Raw genomic sequence first — 18,588 nt, forward strand, 5'->3', positions numbered from 1 at the left:
TACGCGATTCCTCCATAAAGTTAAATGGATGTATATTGATTCGTCAGAGACTTACAAAGTATCGTTGTTCGGTAACGCTGTTTGCATTTTCTGTCTTGCTCTGGGTGCGTTCGTCGATGGTAGGAAAAGGCTTGGAGACGCAGACTGCCCAACGAAGTTGCTAGTTTGCGACTGGTGTCCGAAGAAGCGCGGTGGTATCGATCTGCCGTTTGTTACCTCACATGGGGAAATGCAGCAGTTTGCCGGGGATTTTTTGACTTCCCTGCGACTCCAGGGCACACCGGTCGTTTGGCCGCTTCACGTGTTCCCGCAATTTCCTTCTGGAGCAAGTCGTTGGCAAGGAGCGGTGCGTTTTGGCTGCCTCTACCACTGCGCTCTTTGCCGAGACTACAAAGATCTCAACGCTTCTAAACGCCGTGTCACCTCGTGTTTTTCATTTGATTCTGGTTAGGTGGAACGCGAATATTGGCAGCTTTGCCCTTTTCCCTGTTCCTTTGTTGTGGTGCAAACTCACGCATCAAAAGAGCTCGACCCATGGACTTTCTGTCTGTAGACTAGGAGAACCCAAAGCTTACAGATGTCCCCATTGACGGTTCCCTGTTACACATTTTCCTGTTCAATCAACATACTCTCATCAACGTTCATGTGCGTCTGGTCCTTGAACACTCTGACTGGGTGCGTGTTAATTCGTTTCCGGTAAGCCTTCTAAACGGTTCTACTGTGCAGCGGCAACGCGCTCTGGGCAGGCTGCAAAAAACGCGGAAACATCCTCGACGGTATGACTGTGTTTCTGTCTGCCTTCTGTCGACTTCAACAACTCTGTACCTCTCGCTGTGCCTCTCTGCAGCATCGCCGGTGCCATGCGTCGCCTTTTCCCGCTCTCTGTCTTGCCCGAAATTTGAAACCGTATCTGTTGATTCACTGTGGAGGCCGAGTGTCTACGGATACCGAGGTGTGCATAGGGGTTTGCATGTGGAAGTAGTAATTTCGGATTCCTTTCGACCCTCCTGTACACGCCATGGATTCACGGCGAAGCAGCAACGCTCTGAGCGAGCGTCCAAACGCACATGTTTCGAGCACCTTCACGTACGGGAGAAGCAGCAGATCACTACATCGCCGTTTTTTCCTAGTTTTCTTGTTCTTTCACGTCAGTATTGCATTGTTGTTTCTGACCGTGTTGTCTCCGGAGGGCTGCGCTGCTCAGAAGGCCACGCCGAGCCTACCCTCGGAAGAACTGCAGGGCGAAGACATGCGTAGGCATAGGAAGATGCTTCTCGATGAGGAGGATGAACTGAGCGTCGAAGAAGAGCTGAAGGCCGATCTAGAACGCATAAAGCACCATCGAGAGATGGACACAACGACAACGACGAAACCACCACCGAAAAATGTTGTCCTTGACGCGGGAAAGGAGGTGGGCATGGGGTTTTGGAATGGCTTGCTCGCGCCCTTCCGCCTTGCCAAGGATCTGATGAAGAGACCTGGACAAACTGTGGACATGGCGATAGCGTCTACCGCGATGACAACCTCGAAGCTAAGAAATGCTCTGGCAGCCACAATAAAGTGGGAAAATGCTGGACACCACTGGCGCGAGTTGTTTCGCGATATGATTAGGGCATCCACGTTTCATCCTGGCAGACAGGAAGAAGTAGAGCGCTTAGCTCGCCTGAAGAAGGCGCAGGTGTCTCAGGATTCGCTCCACGTGTCGGAACGTGCAAACCAGCAAGCAGAGAGACGTGTGGAGTCTGCTCTCCGTGCCGGCGAAAGCAGACGGGAGGAAGAACGCCGAGAGTTTCAAAAGCAGAAAGAGAGATATGAAAGGTACAAACAAATGCGGGAACAATCGAGAGCCGATACCGCTGAAGCCTCTGCTGCCGGCTCAAATGGGCAGGATAATGCAGAATCTGGAACAGGGGAACAACCCTTGCCTGCTGTTCATGGTGAAAATAAGGACGCAGGACAGTAGAGACAACGGGCAGAGTTTTCATGTTCACGGCATTTTACAGGGTTTCAAGCAAGCGGTGACGCTCACGCGAAAGTGCACTTGTCAGGTGCAGGAGAAAGTCAAGGATTGGAACGATTCCTGGTACAGCCGTGGCTGCATAGTTTTTCTTTAACGAGCAGCATACGCGCAGCTTGGCTCGTCAACGCTCTGTTTCGTATTTCGGTTGAGTCAGAGCCTCACTTTCTCATTTGAGCATTCGGGGTGCATCTCAGGTATGTCTCTAGATCATAAAGGCTCAGCTGTTGGCACTGTTTATTGCCTTCGAAGAATGCACCAGCATGCAGTCCAACCTTGTCTTTACAGGCGAGCTGGGTGTGGTCGTCGTTTCCCAGTGGAATTATCTATGGGTGTCTCCAGTGCTTGCAAGGTCGACGTCTATCCATGCTATTTATGGATGGGAGTGTTAGCCCTCGTATTACTGTTGGAAAGTGCTCGTGGGGATCATGTATGCCGTGCACTTCAGTCTACAGCAGCGACACGTGACTGCAATACCGAGTCGGTAAGCGTGTCGGAGATTAACTTCTACTGGATTGGATACAGGTGAGCAGACTCCGTTAGTATTGGCAGTGAAAAAATGCTGCGGGGTGTGCTGTACGGAAAGGAGAGAGCTGGCTCAGAGAGAAACAGCTATCTTCTATGTTACATCACGAAAGTAGCGGTGTACCTGTGGGGAAGTCGGATCACTACCGTGAACGGCGGCCCTAAGATCTAACGTTATGGAACATGTGGCAAGATATGTTGTCACTTTTTACACCATAAACGTGATCAAGAATGAGATGTCTTGGGGCCCATACTGTGGTTTTTGTATGATCTGCCCAGAAGCATGTGGTTTCACCCGGCTTACGTCAAGGACACGTAATGTAGAGGTTTTCATTTGTGATGCCAAGATGGCGCAAGACAGCGTGTGCATGATCCGGCAAATAGAATACAACACGGTTCCGCGTAACCGAATATTCAGTAGGCACGTGTTTTTTCCGAAAGGGCAGCGACACAGCAGCTCCGATTCGTCCGATCATCTCCGGGGTCCACGGAGTTACAACCCGACAGGGCTGCCGTATACAGTTGCAGCGCCCATGATACGACTCAATCACTACAACTGAACAGCGCAGCCCCGACGTTCTTTAAAAAGTACTTGTGTGCAGCTGATGGCACGGATATAGGACAGACACCTTGTACCAGCGCACGCTGCAACGGACTCCCGCACAGAAGTCGCGTCGCATGAAGTGACCAGAGTGTATGTCGTGTTCTATACCGTACGGACGAAGTGTAACAAGGGAATTCCATTTTGAAGTCCTCCAAAAACATATGCATCCGACAGTTCCAATTAGCGCATGACTGTGCTACGATAGACTGTGCAGCAGGGCCACCTCTGGGGTGTTCCGCCTACACTGCGCTCACAACAGGAGAGCGTTTCGTAGTTGACTCGAGGCAAAGACGCCGATCTTAAGTATAGGGGTACCCCTGGCAGCAAAAGAGACAACCGTTACACAGAAATAGGTGCCTTTCAGCAGAAATCACCTGCCAACTTAAAGCCGGCCTCTGCTCACCCAACGTACTGGTCAGTTTCCCCCCCCCTGACAACACGACCAACTGGACGAGCGCAGTCAGCTGAAATGACAGTCAGTCGCATGAACCAGGGCGTCACCATTTACAGAGAGATCGTTTTGGGGTCGACTCTCTGGAAATGGTTTGGGCACAGTGCCCGCATCGTCTGGTATCTTCAACACTGTTACGCCGGCATCCACAACATGATTCGGCGACAAGATTGCAAGATGTCGAAAGGCAAGCCTTGTTCGTATACAACAAAAATGCAGCAAGAATTCGGGACGCCCGTTCCCAGATCTGCCATTGCTGCGTGTGTTCCTTCTCGTTCCGCCGTCGTCCTGCACACACCGTCGGTTCTTTCCGGCCCATATACTCGCATTGCAAGTCACGCTACGCTGGCTATACTGGCTGTAGTCACGCGCATGCCGCACTCGTCACGGCATTTAGCAGCTCACAACTGACTCGTATACCGCTATTTGGTGTCTTCGCGCAAAAATGAGACTTCCTACAGCTGAGCGAGGAACCTCCAAACACGATTCCGGACGTTCCTCTTCTCGGCTTGCCGCACCATGTCACACATTCTGAGGAAACATTCTGGGAAAATCATCCTCACCCATTTATGCGCTCATGCTGGGGCCAACATGTCGACCGTTTCTAATTATCTGTCTCTGGAAATAAGCGAGTTAGAGAACGAGATGTTCTCTCAAACAGGAGCGCACTGAGAGCGTTACAAGGGCCTGCAACGAGCATTCGTGTTGGTGCGTTCCTGAACCACCCAGACAGAACTCCTCGCTGTTCCGCTATTTCATAAAGAGCCCGGCAGACACCAAGAAGGCCTGAAGGCAAACGTCGCAGGTGAGACGAAATATCCGTAAATAGCCAGAGAGAAGCGCCCCCCATCTAAACCGATCAACGTGTGAAAATACTGAAGTTGCCTGCACGCATTGATATGCGCACGACAGCCTCTTCAAGGAGGCTTTCGAGTATGGTCTTGTGACGCATATCGGGACAACTCCCGTTCTGGGCATGCTTTCTGAATAACGATATGGGTTCTATAATCAGAGTTTGCCATCAAGGGGATCCAATCGCCTTGAAATCGAGAATGTCCTAGCCAGCAATCACAGGTAAACAAAGGGTGACCCGGTGCGCCATACATGGGCGTCCCTAACGTCATCAGGCGTACCTTGAAGTCTGGTAGCGGATCCCGGTTCTGAGTCCACTTGGCTTTTCTCCACGATATACCGCCTGGCTGCCTCGAGGGGGGAAGTTGCGAAAGTAGTCAACGCCCCCGAGAGTAGACCAACTCCAAGAGTAACGGGCGCTGCTGACGGCGGACTGGACGCGAAGAGGAGAACGCGCACGTACAAGCAGAAAATCGCTGCGGTTTTAAAAGGATTTAATCCCTTCCTCTTCAAACGGTTTCCCTCGTACGTGCAATACACACACAGACTGACTAGTCTCTTTCAGTGCTCCAAATCGTCAGAGAAAATAGAATTCGTGAAATCACCGATTGTGTGTGAGCCTGAAGCGGTCACTAATCGTTGGCGCAGAAAGAACAGAAAACTGCCCCTATTGCATGTGGCGTGCACAAGTCGGTTTGAATGACTCGCTTCACACGACTCAAAAAAAACAGGGTGGTCCCCTGTTGTGACACTTAGGCCTCCACCTATCCTACCACTATCATGGCCGTCGCTGTTACCATCCCCAGATCCACGTCTACCTCCCTAAGAATACATCTGCAGTGAGAGACGCGTGTGACACCTGAGCATATACGGGCATGTCTAAAGCTACGTATACGTATGTAAATCCATGTATGCGCACATCGTTTGAGACTAAACCTCCATCTCACCTCACTGTGTCGGCCGAAGTAGCAGGAGCAGAACGGTATGTTCCCGTTTGTTCGGCTGTTATGTCAGCCTGTTCTTTCAGCTGGGCGTCTCCCTGACGTCGCATGCCTGCGTGTCTCAAATTTGTGAGCCTCGTTGCGAGGCCCCGCATCGCGTCTACCGGCCCCTGCATGCCATGAGCGAGCAAATCTCGTGCCCAGTTCAGTTTCCCTTCACTCGGTTTCAAACTTGACTGGGGACTGTCTTTCCCAGCTGACAGACGCAGTTTTTCTCGTGCTCTCGCGACAATTCCGGACTGCAACGTTCTCCCCTCGCTAGACTGCTCGGCCTGCTGTCTAGCAGCAATCACCCGTCGAAGCATCTGCATTGTCTGGCCATTCAGCACTCTGTAGGTTGCGTCTCGGAGGACTTGTGCATAGAATCCTCGGTATTGTGCCTTGAGGATCGACGGGTCATCTCGTAGGACTGTTGTTAGAGCCTGCGCGACACAAGATGACGCAGACACGGTCTCAGCTGTGATTTGGGGACGGACATGGTATCGCTGCATTATCATTGTTTTAGGTGGCAGGCAGATCTCCGCTGGAGTAAAGAGGGGGACCATCTCCATATCAAGCAACGTGCAGAGACTGAACGGCATGCGTGCAGCAAATGGAGAGGCGGGTGAATTCTGCCGCACACACCTAATGTACCACCCTATGAACCAGTGGCCGGGAAGACATCACCGCCTGTCCTGGTAGAGTCACAACCGCGAATCCTCCTCGCTCGTGGAAATGTTGGTCAACACTCGGCAACGCAGTTGTAAAGATAAGACAAGAGTTTGGGCGCCAGTGTCTTCGGCTTCTGTCGTTGGCGTACCTCTTGGGGAGATGCCGCTTTTCCTCGCTGGAGAAGTCCCTTGGCGCAGTCGAACGGTGTTTTGTACATGCTTCCCACACTGTCCGCTGCGACGGCACTGAGGAACAACTTTGCCACTGTCGGCAGCTCTAGAAGACAACATGATAGAACGCAGAGCGCTACATGGAGAAGAGGACCTACCGACAGGCAGGGGAGAGCCACCGCCCTTTCTAGTTGTATGCATGATGTGCGTACCACACACGCTTTGCAGGTAAGAAATGCCGGCAGCTAGCAAAGGAACAATAAGACATTTAAACATTTTTTGACAGGCAGATGCTTTCCAAGACAAACATGCACATGCGCTGTGCAGCGGATGCGCGGGGGAATCCTGTAACTCGCAGGCGAAGACTTTTCTCTCGATGCGGCGCTTTACAGGGAGCAACCACCGCAGCGCGCACGGTCCCTGCCTCCGACACCGCGCGCCAGGCGCACCGACGTCAAGGAAAAGACCACCGCCCTCACCTGCGTGCCCCTCGTGGCTGTCCCTGCTTCCTCTCTCCCCAGTCAACCGCTGCGGGTCTCTCGTTAGCACAGGAAGCTTCGATTTCCCACTTACTTCCCGCGTGATGTGACAGCAGTTTCTGCGCATGCGTTTGAAGGGTAACGCAAAGCATGCAATACGGCAGCTCGGATACAGCGAGAATGGACAGGCAGCCGTTGTAGAGGGCACCAACTGGGATGTCCTGGAGTGGTAAAAGAAGCAAAACGTCAAAGCCAAAAATGGTGTGGCGCCGCCAGAAGCAACTACACGTATTGCCGTTCTCGGGGATCTTTGCCGTAGAATCTGAAGCACAACTTGAACCACGACACTAGAGCGTCCCCTCGGTCGAGTCTCTGTTCCAAAGGAACCTCAAATGATCTTCCGCCTGTGTGTTTCATCACACGCTCAGACCTATGCATGCAGCGATGGGTTGGTCGGTTGACAAAGGGCTGTCCCTGCTTATGAATTACTGGCAGACGGCACAAACAGGCACCGGCAAACGCATGCATTTTGAAGCGGCCACAGCTGCGTGTGCCCGAGTAGCAGAAGACCGGTAGCGGGAGGGAAACGCGTATTCTTATTTCGACTCCTCTGACAGTGTGTCTCCCCACGATGTCTCAGAAATGCGTGGCACGCTGAAGTTAAATGACATTCCGCGTGGATCCAGCGAGAGAAAACAAGTTCAAAGACGCCACAGATCCATCAGTGTTCTGCCTCGCTCACCTTGAACGGCACGCCTTGGGCTCGGCGGCAGCGAACCACATCTGCGGGCCAGCACAAGAGAAACAGATTACTCATGTTCCGCTTACTGGTCTCAGCAGGGGCAAGAAACGTCCATCGACCGATTTCGACCTTACACCCAAGAGTCTAAGTCACTGAAAGACAGGGACACTGTGGTACCACACGGTGTGTTCAAGAGAGCGGAGGACGTTGAAATCCCTCCTCCGGACGTTGTCATCGCTCCTCCGGACGTTGTCTCTTACAGGACGTTGGCTAAACCTCGGACCCCGGGTCTACTGTCGGTTCCTACAAAATGCGGAGTGCATCCGTGTTCCACTTCGACGGGCTTGCGCCTGTTCGGAAACACAGACCCGGTGGCCTACAGCCGCATCCAGTGTTCGCATAACTTGCCCACCCGTCCACTCCCGCTCCTTGGAAGTTCAGCGTCACGAGCGCATGGGTCGGTGAGACGCGTTTCTCCACGCACGGACGGTCAGTGTATGTTGTCGGAGGGCCGCCTCTGTGGAGAACGAGAAAAACGTACCGATAGGGTAGAGGAGAGACTGGATAGCAAGACGAGTCACGACGGTCGACGTCAGACGTTTCGCAAAGCGGCTTCGGGGCACGAGAGCGTCGGCAGCTCGGCAAGCGGCCGTCCACGCACGGCGTCTCAGACAACACAGGGAATTTCCTGAAAAAGAAGGACACACCCACTCAACAGCCGCAGGAGCAATTTGACCACTCGCAACATGCTTCCCATTCGCGCGTCTCTCTGCCCAGGGAAAAACGGCGTAGCAGTCCGCCAGCAGCTAGTGTCGGCACTTGCGCCTTAGGACTGAGGCGTTCATGATGCCTTCCGGTGAACAAACTCCGCTGGCGCCCGCGTTTCATTCCAAGCGTTCATCTAGAAAAGTCCTCGCAAGAAAATGGCCCTTCCAAAACGAGTTCTTTCGAGTAACTGGCCACGCCTTCACACCTGCCGCGCTACTATCGACTGTTCGTGCAGACGAAAGTCCTAACGTGCTGGTGTCTGTATCGAACAGAGAAGCGAACGGGGAACGGTCGCTGTCGCCCACCTGCTTCTTGAATACGCTTCACAACGGAGTTCTCTGTAGCTTGCACCGCTTGGACGTCATGCTCGCGAGCGGTTTCTGTCGCAGGCTCTCCGTCGCTGGAGTCGAACTGCAAGTGCAAGGCACAAGACGACGTTCAGACCCATGTTGTGCGGACAGACACAGAGGAGACTTTGTCAGTGGCATTCTACCAGAAAATGAACATCACACTACAGTCAACACGCGCTGCTTCTTCAGATCATTTCTACGCCGGATGCAGCCCGCTACTCCGGAGTTGCGTGAGGCAACATCCGCAAACACCAACGTCAATTGTTGTGATTTCTAGCTGCTTCCCGCCACCTTCTGATGGCTCCACGCGCCCCTTTCGCCTGCACGCTCCCACCGCATGCTGCAAACGAGGGCCTGAAGCAAGCTCCCTAGTTCTTCCAGCTCATCTTCTGTCTACGGCGGATCTTCCGATTCGATTGGCAAGCTTCTGTGCGCTCGTTGAAGGAATCAGAATGAGAGAGGACGACTCACTGAATTCGAAGCGAGAGTTCCGTCTTCATCTGGAGAACATTCGACGTCCTCCCTGAGGCCCAGTTTCAGGGACAGCAGCAATCGCTGAGGCCACCATCCTCGGGTCGCCGAGGCCAGGGGTGACGTGATACCTCGCGTGTCTGGTGTTTGGCCGCCGTCGTGGTCGGCCTCCCCCGAAGTCCCGCGCGTTTTCCGTCGAAGTGATGACGACAGATGCGAACTTGAGAGCGGGATTGCCGAGGCGAGGGCGTTTGGCTTCGCGGGCAGAGGCACTGTGCGAACTAGAGGTTGGGCTCCCGTCTGCAACGCGAGTGCAGGCAGGAGTGGCGGAGCAAACCTCCCGGTGGCAACATCGTGTGTGGAGATGCAGACGAAGGAGTACACCGTGGAAAAGACAAAGAGGAGAAAGACGATCCAGAACAAGGGCCGGCGTCGGTCGGAGAGGCAAGCAGAAAACTTGAAGAGGGATAAGTTTTGAGACATTGGAGCGACGGGTGAAAGCGACTTGCGGCAGGCAGTCGCAGGCGCACGGGCCCTAGGGGTTCGGGGCAGGACTAGGTCACCGGAGTGCGTTCTAGACGCACAGGAGACACAGAGAGGCGGATGGTGACCCACAGATCTGCCTCTAGCGACTTGTAGTTCATCACATTTCATTGTGTAAGTGAGTGAGCAGCAATCCGCAGAAAAAGGGTCCCGGCGGCGCTGTCTCGAAGACCTAGAGGTCCGGAGATTGGCCGTCCGCACTTCAATTGAGGTCCACAGCAGTGCAGCGTCCTCTTCCGAGTTCAATTTTTCAGCAAGGGTGCATTCAACTCAACTGTGTGGAGTTTCCTCACAAACGTTTCCGGTACACAGTCCGACAACCTCGGTCGCAGCTTTGAAAGTGTAGAGACACACGGGCAACGTTAACGAGCACACCGTCTGCGCTTCGGGATACATGAAGACACCCGTAACAGCTCCTTTTGCTGCAGGTGCCCCACACACCTGGAACTTCTCACTCAACGGAAAACGTCCAAGGAAAGGTTGAGATGTTTGACACACAAAAACTGTCTCTAGGGACGCGGAGAAAATCCTGTCTCTCTCGAAGGGTCGTCTGTCGCGCATGCGCGGTGGACGGTGTTCTCGCGGTCCAACCTCACAATGCAGACACAGAGCCGTGACTGGTGTCCCTTTCTACCAACTTGCCCGCAAGGAACCCATGAGAAGCACTCACTGTGGATTCTCTAATATATTCACGCTGAAGTGGAACAATTCACCGGCCATCTTCAGGAAACCAAGGGAAAGAGCCTCCCGCTGTTTTGCCGGCGCACTCGTGCCACGCCTGGAGACGAGACTGGTCAGCAACAAGTGTCTTCCCTGCGTTGAGGCGAGGGACCCAAGCATCGCAACTCCACGGCTTTGAAGAACGTAACTGGACGGGTATTATCGGCAAAAAGAAAGGCAGAAAGTAAACAGCGAGGCGAACAGACGGATTGTCCGTCTTCCCTCTGCATGTAACACGGTACTGGCGAAAACGATGAAGCCGCGGTCGGAAAAAGCCACTAGAATTCTTTATCGGAATCCAAACTGTGTGTTGTGCTAACCTATCCCATCACAGGGAAGTCGCGGTGAACTGGATCTGCAGGTTGCATGACGACTAGATGATGTACTGAATGGTGCCTGCACGTTTTTAGCATAGTTGGGTTCCAACAAGCCACCGCGTGAGTGTAGGTATTGCACAGAATACAGCCAAAGACGAATTCCATTTCGCCTCGGAGTTTGCAGAAGCGGCACAACGTCAGGTGTCTGTCTGCAGGCGCTGGCTAAGGATAGACGTCATGCCTTTTGTGGGGATGGACCTGTGGCTCCAGAACAAGATAACTGCAGATTTGGGTGAGGACCGTGTACAGCGGCGTGTGCCGACGCCCACTACGCATTGTACATAAATGGATTCCGTAAATAAGTGGGTTTTCCACTGACCCTCGAAGAGCTAAACAGTTGCGCGCACGATGCACGAGATACGTCACCCGTGCTCATTTTAAATCTCGCCTCAAGGCTTCCAGCATCGAGATGGCTGACCCAGTCGAAATGTGTTTGCAAAGGTGACGAAACCTCTTCCGCATAAACCTACAGAAAATTTGCCGCTAAAAAATTGTGCCTAGTCTATGACAACGGGTACACAGGAAGTCGAGTCATGTCCATCCCTGCGCTGTGCGCCTCTTGCCTGCTGGGTTTGTCTACTTTTTGATGTCCCACGCAGACAAGAGTTATTACTACGATGTCTACTTGCCGCTAGCCATCGTCTAGATCCTGAAAGATACATGCTTTATGCAGAATGATCTTTTAAAACTAAGAGTTAAATCGCCTCGAAGCGTTGCACCGCTCTATCTTTTCCTTTAAAATTCCCCCAAGTAGTAGCAATCTACACCGTGGGTTGAAAAAGACGCACACCAGTTTCCACGGTTGTGCGACGCACAATCCGACGCTGGATGGTATGTGACAGTTATTGTTTTGTCTTGGAAATAATTGTGTGGCAGAGTGTTTCAGTCAGAGGAGATCCTGCCCTCATTCTCCGGACAGACACGGCTTTCCGCCCTCGCCTCACGAGCTTACACGCTCGGATTTATTACTGCGCGTCTCCGTCGCTCTGGAGGCCGTGTCTTTCCTTCCTTGTTAGCATCGGGGTTTTCTTCACGTCAATCCCAGTCGCCCACCTGTTTGCTGTCAGGTCTCCCGTTTCAAGTTTGTTTATTCGTTTATCTCTGTGGTATATTCCAGGTGTTCTGGCATTGTCCGCTTCTTCGCTGTCGCTACCATGCCTTAAAACAAAGATGGTCAGATGATAGACAAGGGAAAAAGGAACGAGAGGCAGCCATTGGTCCTCCAGTGGTAACATGGTTTCTTTATCTCCTGCATTCATCGCATATTGCGTGCCCCTTCACCGGCTGAAATCACAAGAGTCTATAATTCATGTTGCCGATTTTCCCTTCTTCCGTGTGTTTCATCTCCAGCTCGGCAAAGCTGCAGGAACTGGGCAAAAGCCCTTCATTGTGGGCTGTTCGTGCAGGGTATCCTGCAGCAGAAACGGCTTCTCTCGATCGCGGTCACATGTCAGCCGCCACCAGTGTAACCAGAGTTCGTCATATTTATCTTGTTTCGAGTACATGACGTACTTGACAGACTAAGACAGGGGCAGATCTGGATTGTTCGAGGAAAAAGGAATGGACAGAAAACGTCGAACGCTTACGGATTTCTATGTCATGTAGCATCACCCGGAAAACTACAGGAGCAACAGACACAATGAGCGCACGCGTAGCGGTCGCCTCAGCGTCGCCCGTTGCTGGTGGTGCTGTCGGAAGGCTGATGAGAGAGTACCAGGCTATTCAGCAGGATCAGATCCCATATATTCTTGTCAGACCCGACGACAATGATATCCTGACATGGCACTATGTCCTGTACGTTTTGCGGACATAAAGAAGTATACCAGCGCATAAAGTTGAATTTACCCGTGTTGCATTAGGATGTTGTAGTGTACAGCGAATGACGATGTACAGCGAATGACGAAGGAGATAGACCATGTCTTTAATGTGGAGGTTTACGGTGAACAACTGGAAGTGTGAATAGATGGCCCCACTGATAATGGTGTTGCGAGGTGGTACACTGTCATGATAGACTGTATGTGAGTGTCCATTCCATCTGTATATCCAATGTACTGGATCGTAGGCCTTGCCGAAGTTTGTGGTAACCGTCTCGACCGCACATCCAGATGAGCTCAGTTATCCCTACAAGGAAACCTACGTTGTGTGTCCTCCAATGCCAGTGCATCTCAAAGGGCGTTATCGTGTGCGCGTATTTTGTATAGGGGATTGCCTGCTCGTCTGAGTCCCAAGACGGAGTTTGTTTGTATATGTTTTCTCCATATGTCATTTTGTTGGGTATTGACAACCACCATCAAAACGACCGATTGCGTTCCGTGTTCTTTCCAGTCACGACCTTCCGGATGATACACCATACCGAGGTGGTTTATACCACGGGAAACTGGTAAGGCTGATATCTGAGCAGCAAAGAAACCGTTCGGGTGTTAATTCGTGATTACAATGTATTTCGTTTCTTTAACATGTAGTGCTTGTTCAGTCAACACGCATTAGTGGAGTTTTGTGTGATGTGTCTGTTTTGCTGAAGGTTTTCCCTTCGTCGTACCCTTTTGCGCCCCCTGCGATCTACATGATGACACCAAGCGGGCGTTTCGCGCCCAACCGGAGGCTGTGTTTGTCCATAAGCGACTTTCATCCGGTAAGAAAAATTCCGTTCTGCGGTTAGTATTTTTCGTGTTTCTTTTCTCGTGTGTCGTCTTTCATCTATTTGGAGTCTCCTGCCCGACATGCCAAGCTGAGGATCAGTCTTGTGTCTAATAACCGTCACTCTGTCACTTGCCGACCACCTCTCAAATTCCATTTTGTGCAATGCGTATATCTTGTAGTTTTGTGAATTATTAGGTTTATGGTCCGTCTTTTTCGTGTACCCCTCTTGCTGGGCCAAAGTCAACCTTAACGATGGGTGTCTGCTCAATCAGGAATATTGGAAGTCACGGTTAGCGAAGACAGGGAATCTTTCTGCGTTACGAATGTGTCGTAGAGATGACTCTGTTAAGTTGTCCTGCATGCTAGAGCGCGCGGTTCCTCCGTTTCCTCTTGCAGATACCGTTTTGCGCATTATATGCGTTTCCCGGGTTTATGGTTTCAGGAGACATGGAATCCTTCGTGGAGGGTTGAGACGATACTGACTGGCCTTCTAAGTTTCATGATTGGTGAGAACAGATCCGTGTCTCTTTTCTGAGTTCGCTTGTTTCTTCTGTTAGTTGACGTTGTTTCTTCTATAGTAGACGACATGGCTGTGATTTTGCCTGAGCCAAGACACGCACTTAAATGGCAGTCCGCTATTTCTATATGGTATAACGCACAGGACAGGAAAGCTGCCTGCTGCCAAAGCGCATTTCTTGTCGGGAATCAGGCAATACCTTTGAACATTATTTCGCGTGAATGCATGCCCGGATGCAGACATATGCACATATTTTGCACACAGACTGGTGCATAGATATCAACGACGACTTTTCTTGTCAAGCACATTTCGGTTTCTTTCAAGAGCTTCGGCGACGGGTAAAGATGGTGCTGCGGCGAATCTTGCGATCTGAAATAGATCTGGCCGCTGAAGCAGAGGATATTTAGATGAGAAGCAAGAACTGACGAAACAATTCCTTCGTTCTCCTGCGTGAGAGGTCATATGTATACATATATATATGCTAACGTATATTTTTGAATGGTCTGATGTCAACAACATGGCAGGTACGACGAAGTATTTTGCAGTAAAACTACAGTCGTGTATACACGAATGTGCATATGTAGGACTCTATACCGAAGTTCATTCTGCATCCGTGTACGTGGACATGAATTGCTGTCTCTTTTATCTTGTATTTATGTAAATGTGTATTGTATTGAGTGCGTGCTGCATGACTTGTTTTTCAGACGAAGACGAACCGGTGGCGCAAGGAACCGTGGGTTGTTTAACAAGCGAAAGAAGGAGGTTTGCGCTGTCATCTTTCCTCGCCAACAAGCGAGATCCAGTTTTTCGTCGCTTGTTCCCAGAGCTCCTAGACGAAAGCAAATTCGTAAGTTATCAGGTCGACTTCACCGTGAAACCAACGATTGGTGTGCCGTTTTCCGCAGCTGTTCAACTGCATACGCTGTGGGGTTAACAGGAAGTTTGTATGCATCTGAGGAACAGCATCCAAATGTGCTTTCATCCATTTATATGTAGTATCAGTCAACTAGTAGATATACCTGTATGCAATCAGTCGCAGGAAGATTTGTGTGAAAAGTGACTTTAGCAATACGTGGCATATTGTTAACCGGTGTCCGCAAAATCTTTGTTTGTCAGTTCCATTATGCGTCCCTTTCTCCCAACACTTGGTGTCTCTCTTCGCTGTCAGGATCCGAAGACAGGATATTCCCTGTGCGGCCATACTGGCGTTGGTGGAGAGGCGACCGACTCTGGACTGAGTCCTTCTCCTTCCACCTCTGCTGGCTCGTCCCCGTCCCCTGCTTCGCCGTTTGCTTCTAGATCTGCCTCGATAGGAAACTTAACAGAGTCTGTACCAGCGGGGGAAGACGCCCGTGGGCTCCTGGTCGGTCGGGGACCTGAGACCGTCCAGACGGTTACACGAGGAAGCGTGCATTTGGAGCGAACTAATTGCGCCACTCCGCCAGCCAAAGAGTTGCCGCTGCCAAGCCGTTGTGTAGGCAGCGCACGAGCTGGGGGTGACAGGGACAACGGCTTTTTTGATGCAAGTATACATATGTTGCTGAGCCGGGTGGAGAGGAATAAGCGAGGAAATACTGATAGCGTCTCCCATGGTGTCCAGTTTTGGAGAAGAAATGAGGACTCCGCAGAGTCGTATGAACGTGGGCTTCTGTCAGACACAAATGTCAACCAAAATACTGCACTTTTACAGGGGGCCGGGCGAACGAAGAGCTCGACTTTTGATAACGACTTGTCCGATCAGAGAAGGCAAAATCTGGGAGGAACGAAGCTAATGGAAGTCTTCCGTGGCCATGCAGCGTCCCTTGCTGCTGCCACACTTTGGAGTGCCAGAAGCCTAGACGCTTTTGGGAATGGTACAGGACATCCGGCGTCGGTTCAGCGAAGTGGGGCAGTTGTTTCTGGGACAAACACGGACTTAAGGGATGGCCAAAGAACCAGCTTTTGTCTGCCCGAGCTTTCTTCTTCTGGTTGCAACTTTTCGTCCGCTCCTTTCCAACGAGGAGCACGCGCTGTTGACCGGGACACCAATGGAGGTTTACGAGACGAGACGTCGCTGACGCATGCAGATGACAGCAGACAGGTCACGTGTAATGGACTCGAAAAGCGTCCAGGAAGTGAAGGGTCACGAGAAGATGGGTCGTCAAACTCTCACGGCACGTACCAGGACAGGAATGAAAATACAAAGTATGGGGACGGTTTCAGTGTGGAGGACCCAGGCAGTGAAGATGCTCTGCTGGGGCAAGGGAAACGGATATTTGACGTGTTAGGAAGTAAACAAGAAGACAAGGCAATGAAATTATCCGTCCCGACACCCAACCAAGTCTCGAGTTCTGATTCGAACCGTGCAGTCTCTAAAGACAACGAAAATATACGAAATTCGAATGAAGGTGACAGTAAGTGCGGACTGTGGCTGTTGAAACTGATCCGGTTCCTATGTTGGGCAGAAGAAGAGCAGAGGAAGGGAATCCAGCTGTGCCGCTATCTTTCCTATCTTTTGCAAACGCGAGAACACGAGTCAAGGCGAACCGTAACTTCGTCATTTTTTAGCCGAGGAGAAAGACTCCATTGTGTGGCGGAGGGCTTTTCTCCAAGCGGAGGAGGCCGACTCGGTCCGAGGGCCGAGATCCAAGGGCAGGGCAAGGCGGGGAAGCTGGCAATGAGACCCGATGGAAGCAGAGACGAACTCGAGAATGAGAGAGAAGACGGCACCGCCAGAAAAGAACAGAGAGGAGAGATCTTAAACGGAAAGCAGCAAACGAGAGTCCAGAGCGAAAGACAAAACATAAAGGGAGGCAAAAGGGATGCTGAGGACGCAGACCGAAACAACACAGGAATCGAAAGTAGGAAGCGAGCTCGCCTTCTTGGTGCGGCCATGTCCAGTGGTGTTGATCTGGAGGCGGTTAAGGAGAACGAAGAATAATAGGAGTAAACAGCGAACTCTGCTTTCCGTCCGTATTCAAACCGTTCGCGGAAACTCGTTATGCGCAGGAACAGCACGGTCCGTTTATCGCAGGAGCCTAACCGGACAAGTGGGCAAGGATACAGACACATGCGGAAGACATTGCATGCCATACTTTGTTTTTCAATAGAAAGCGCAGAGCTGTGACGAGAGAAGGACCAGCCTGCGGTGTGTTTTAGCTTTGTCACCCAATTTGGCGGTGAGTCCGGGGCTCCCAGAAGCGCCTTCAGTAGATAAAAGAGTGGGGGGAGATAAAAGAGTTGGGGGAAGAACCCCATGCCAAGCGTTCAAGTCTTGGCAAGGAGGCAGAAGGAGCTGCAGTGTCTGACGTCAGAAAAAGAATTCCGTTAATCTGTATACAATTGGTGTATGTGTACTTTGACAAATTCAGTTCCCAGAAAAACATGCCGGTTCCAAGAAAGATGCGAAATCATAAATAGGTCACAAGTAAGGCTACAGATGCAATAACAAGGTACTTCCTTCAACAAATCTGTGTAAATTCCACCGTATCAGATGTGTATCGTTTCAACCGACAGGTACAGATTACATGTTTTGCGTTGGATCGACTCGGTGCGTTATCAGTTCTAACGATCAGAGAAAAGCCAGTGTGAGAACGGAGGAGGTATATTCCGCCTCGGTGGTTGTACCGTGATGGCAGGGAGGAAGGCAGAGACGTCGGGACACAAGAAACAGGTTTTCTTGAAGCAGAACCTCACACTTTCACAAGAGGATACAGGAAATTAAGACGCGATTTGGCATCTACAGTGGGAAGGGAAGGAGCGAAAGGGAGGAAAATTTGTATCCGAGGAAGTGAGAAAAAGACAAGCTCTTCTCGCATGTGGAGATATCGAGCGAAATACTAACATTGTTCTTAAGTGAGAAGTGGTCTTGCTCGCGTTAAGCAATAGTTATTTGGGTGTGAAACGCGTGGAGGCCGTCTCGCTTGCTGTCTCTTGCTTTAGTGCCTTTTTCTGGATCCCTGTGGTATCGACGGGATGAAACTGTCTCCGTATTCCCGCATATGTGCCGAGTAAAGGCCTCCCCTTAAAAACGTGCCACTTGTTTACGTCGCGCGCTCTGTAAAGCTACACACACTCATGTATGATCATGATTCTGCCGGCTCCGGCAGATGGGTGTGCGTGTACGTGTTTGTGACCAGATCTATGTTTTTGTGTGAAGCAGGTGATACGTGGAAACGACACCACCGTGTCTTGTTTTTACGTCATGTTTCTCGCTCGCGTGAAAAGGTTTGAGAGGTGGTGTTCTTCGCATTATGCTGTTTTTTCACGTGGCCATGTCCTCAAAGACACTGTTTCTGAGTTAGTGACTGCCACAAATCAGGACATCTCCGAGAAAAACGAAGACATCCCCACGATAGTGCGTGCAACCTCAACAGTGAACTATTTTGTCCCATTTATCAGAACGTGTTTGAGAAGACCGGCCACACAGACAGTGCGTGCAACTCAACAATGAAACTCTTTTTAATCCAAGCCCAACAGGGTCTTACTGAACTTCCTTGTTCCGGCATGTACCTGCCCCACACTTGGATTCTCAGCAGCAACGCACCGCGCCTGACGGGAGACCACTAGCAACTGACAGCAGTTTTTGACAACCGTGAAATAGCGCTAACTCGCGACCGCACACGATTTGTCTCCGGTCAAAGAAATCCAGTGGCCAGGGCAGAAGTGTGTGAGTTCCAAGACCCGAGTCGTGACGGTCGCTCGACAGCTGTCGACATGTGCATCTAACTG

The 18,588-nt window shown here is 51.3% G+C and overlaps 3 protein-coding genes across 3 annotated transcripts; 2 read left to right on the top strand and 1 right to left on the bottom strand.

The window, feature by feature from the left end:
* The first annotated feature begins 15 nt into the window (after window positions 1-15).
* TGME49_208550 (hypothetical protein) lies at window positions 16-3,617 on the top strand. The gene is made up of 3 exons (XM_018779423.1): window positions 16-1,818; window positions 2,466-2,542; window positions 2,822-3,617. The coding sequence occupies exons 1-2, from the start codon at window positions 1,019-1,021 to the stop codon at window positions 2,503-2,505; spliced, it is 840 nt and encodes a 279-aa protein (XP_018638482.1). The 5' UTR covers window positions 16-1,018; the 3' UTR covers window positions 2,506-2,542; window positions 2,822-3,617.
* Window positions 3,312-10,116, bottom strand: TGME49_208560 (carrier superfamily protein). Its single transcript, XM_002369595.2, has 9 exons — window positions 9,082-10,116; window positions 8,566-8,671; window positions 8,034-8,180; window positions 7,493-7,533; window positions 6,845-6,971; window positions 6,250-6,377; window positions 5,397-5,872; window positions 4,731-4,882; window positions 3,312-4,383 (listed from the first exon to the last, which is right to left on the bottom strand). Exons 1-9 carry the CDS (start codon window positions 9,733-9,735, stop codon window positions 4,202-4,204), a joined length of 2,013 nt encoding a protein of 670 aa, XP_002369636.2. The 5' UTR covers window positions 9,736-10,116; the 3' UTR covers window positions 3,312-4,201.
* A 1,718-nt stretch (window positions 10,117-11,834) lies between these two features.
* TGME49_208570 (ubiquitin conjugating enzyme E2, putative) lies at window positions 11,835-18,526 on the top strand. The gene is made up of 6 exons (XM_018779424.1): window positions 11,835-12,515; window positions 13,047-13,101; window positions 13,243-13,353; window positions 13,804-13,867; window positions 14,583-14,725; window positions 15,047-18,526. The coding sequence occupies exons 1-6, from the start codon at window positions 12,316-12,318 to the stop codon at window positions 16,796-16,798; spliced, it is 2,325 nt and encodes a 774-aa protein (XP_018638481.1). The 5' UTR covers window positions 11,835-12,315; the 3' UTR covers window positions 16,799-18,526.
* Window positions 18,527-18,588: the final 62 nt, after the last annotated feature.

This window comes from Toxoplasma gondii, chromosome Ib (genome assembly GCF_000006565.2).
Source record: "Toxoplasma gondii ME49 chromosome Ib, whole genome shotgun sequence".
Lineage (NCBI taxonomy): Eukaryota > Apicomplexa > Conoidasida > Eucoccidiorida > Sarcocystidae > Toxoplasma > Toxoplasma gondii.

Excerpts from the sequence above, each read along its gene's own strand:
- TGME49_208570 (XM_018779424.1), top strand. The coding sequence starts at position 12,316 with ATGTCATGTAGCATCACCCGGAAAACTACAGGAGCAACAGACACAATG. Across the intron at positions 13,354-13,803 it reads CCATAAGCGACTTTCATCCG|GAGACATGGAATCCTTCGTG; the intron begins GTAAGAAAAATT and ends TTATGGTTTCAG. Across the intron at positions 13,868-14,582 it reads CCTTCTAAGTTTCATGATTG|ACGAAGACGAACCGGTGGCG; the intron begins GTGAGAACAGAT and ends CTTGTTTTTCAG.
- TGME49_208550 (XM_018779423.1), top strand. The coding sequence starts at position 1,019 with ATGGATTCACGGCGAAGCAGCAACGCTCTGAGCGAGCGTCCAAACGCA. Across the intron at positions 1,819-2,465 it reads CAGAAAGAGAGATATGAAAG|TCTACAGCAGCGACACGTGA; the intron begins GTACAAACAAAT and ends CGTGCACTTCAG.
- TGME49_208560 (XM_002369595.2), bottom strand. The coding sequence starts at position 9,735 with ATGAAATGTGATGAACTACAAGTCGCTAGAGGCAGATCTGTGGGTCAC. Across the intron at positions 4,883-5,396 it reads ACTTCGGCCGACACAGTGAG|TCCGCCGTCAGCAGCGCCCG; the intron begins GTGAGATGGAGG and ends CTTCGCGTCCAG. Across the intron at positions 4,384-4,730 it reads ATCCGCTACCAGACTTCAAG|GCCTTCTTGGTGTCTGCCGG; the intron begins GTACGCCTGATG and ends GTTTGCCTTCAG.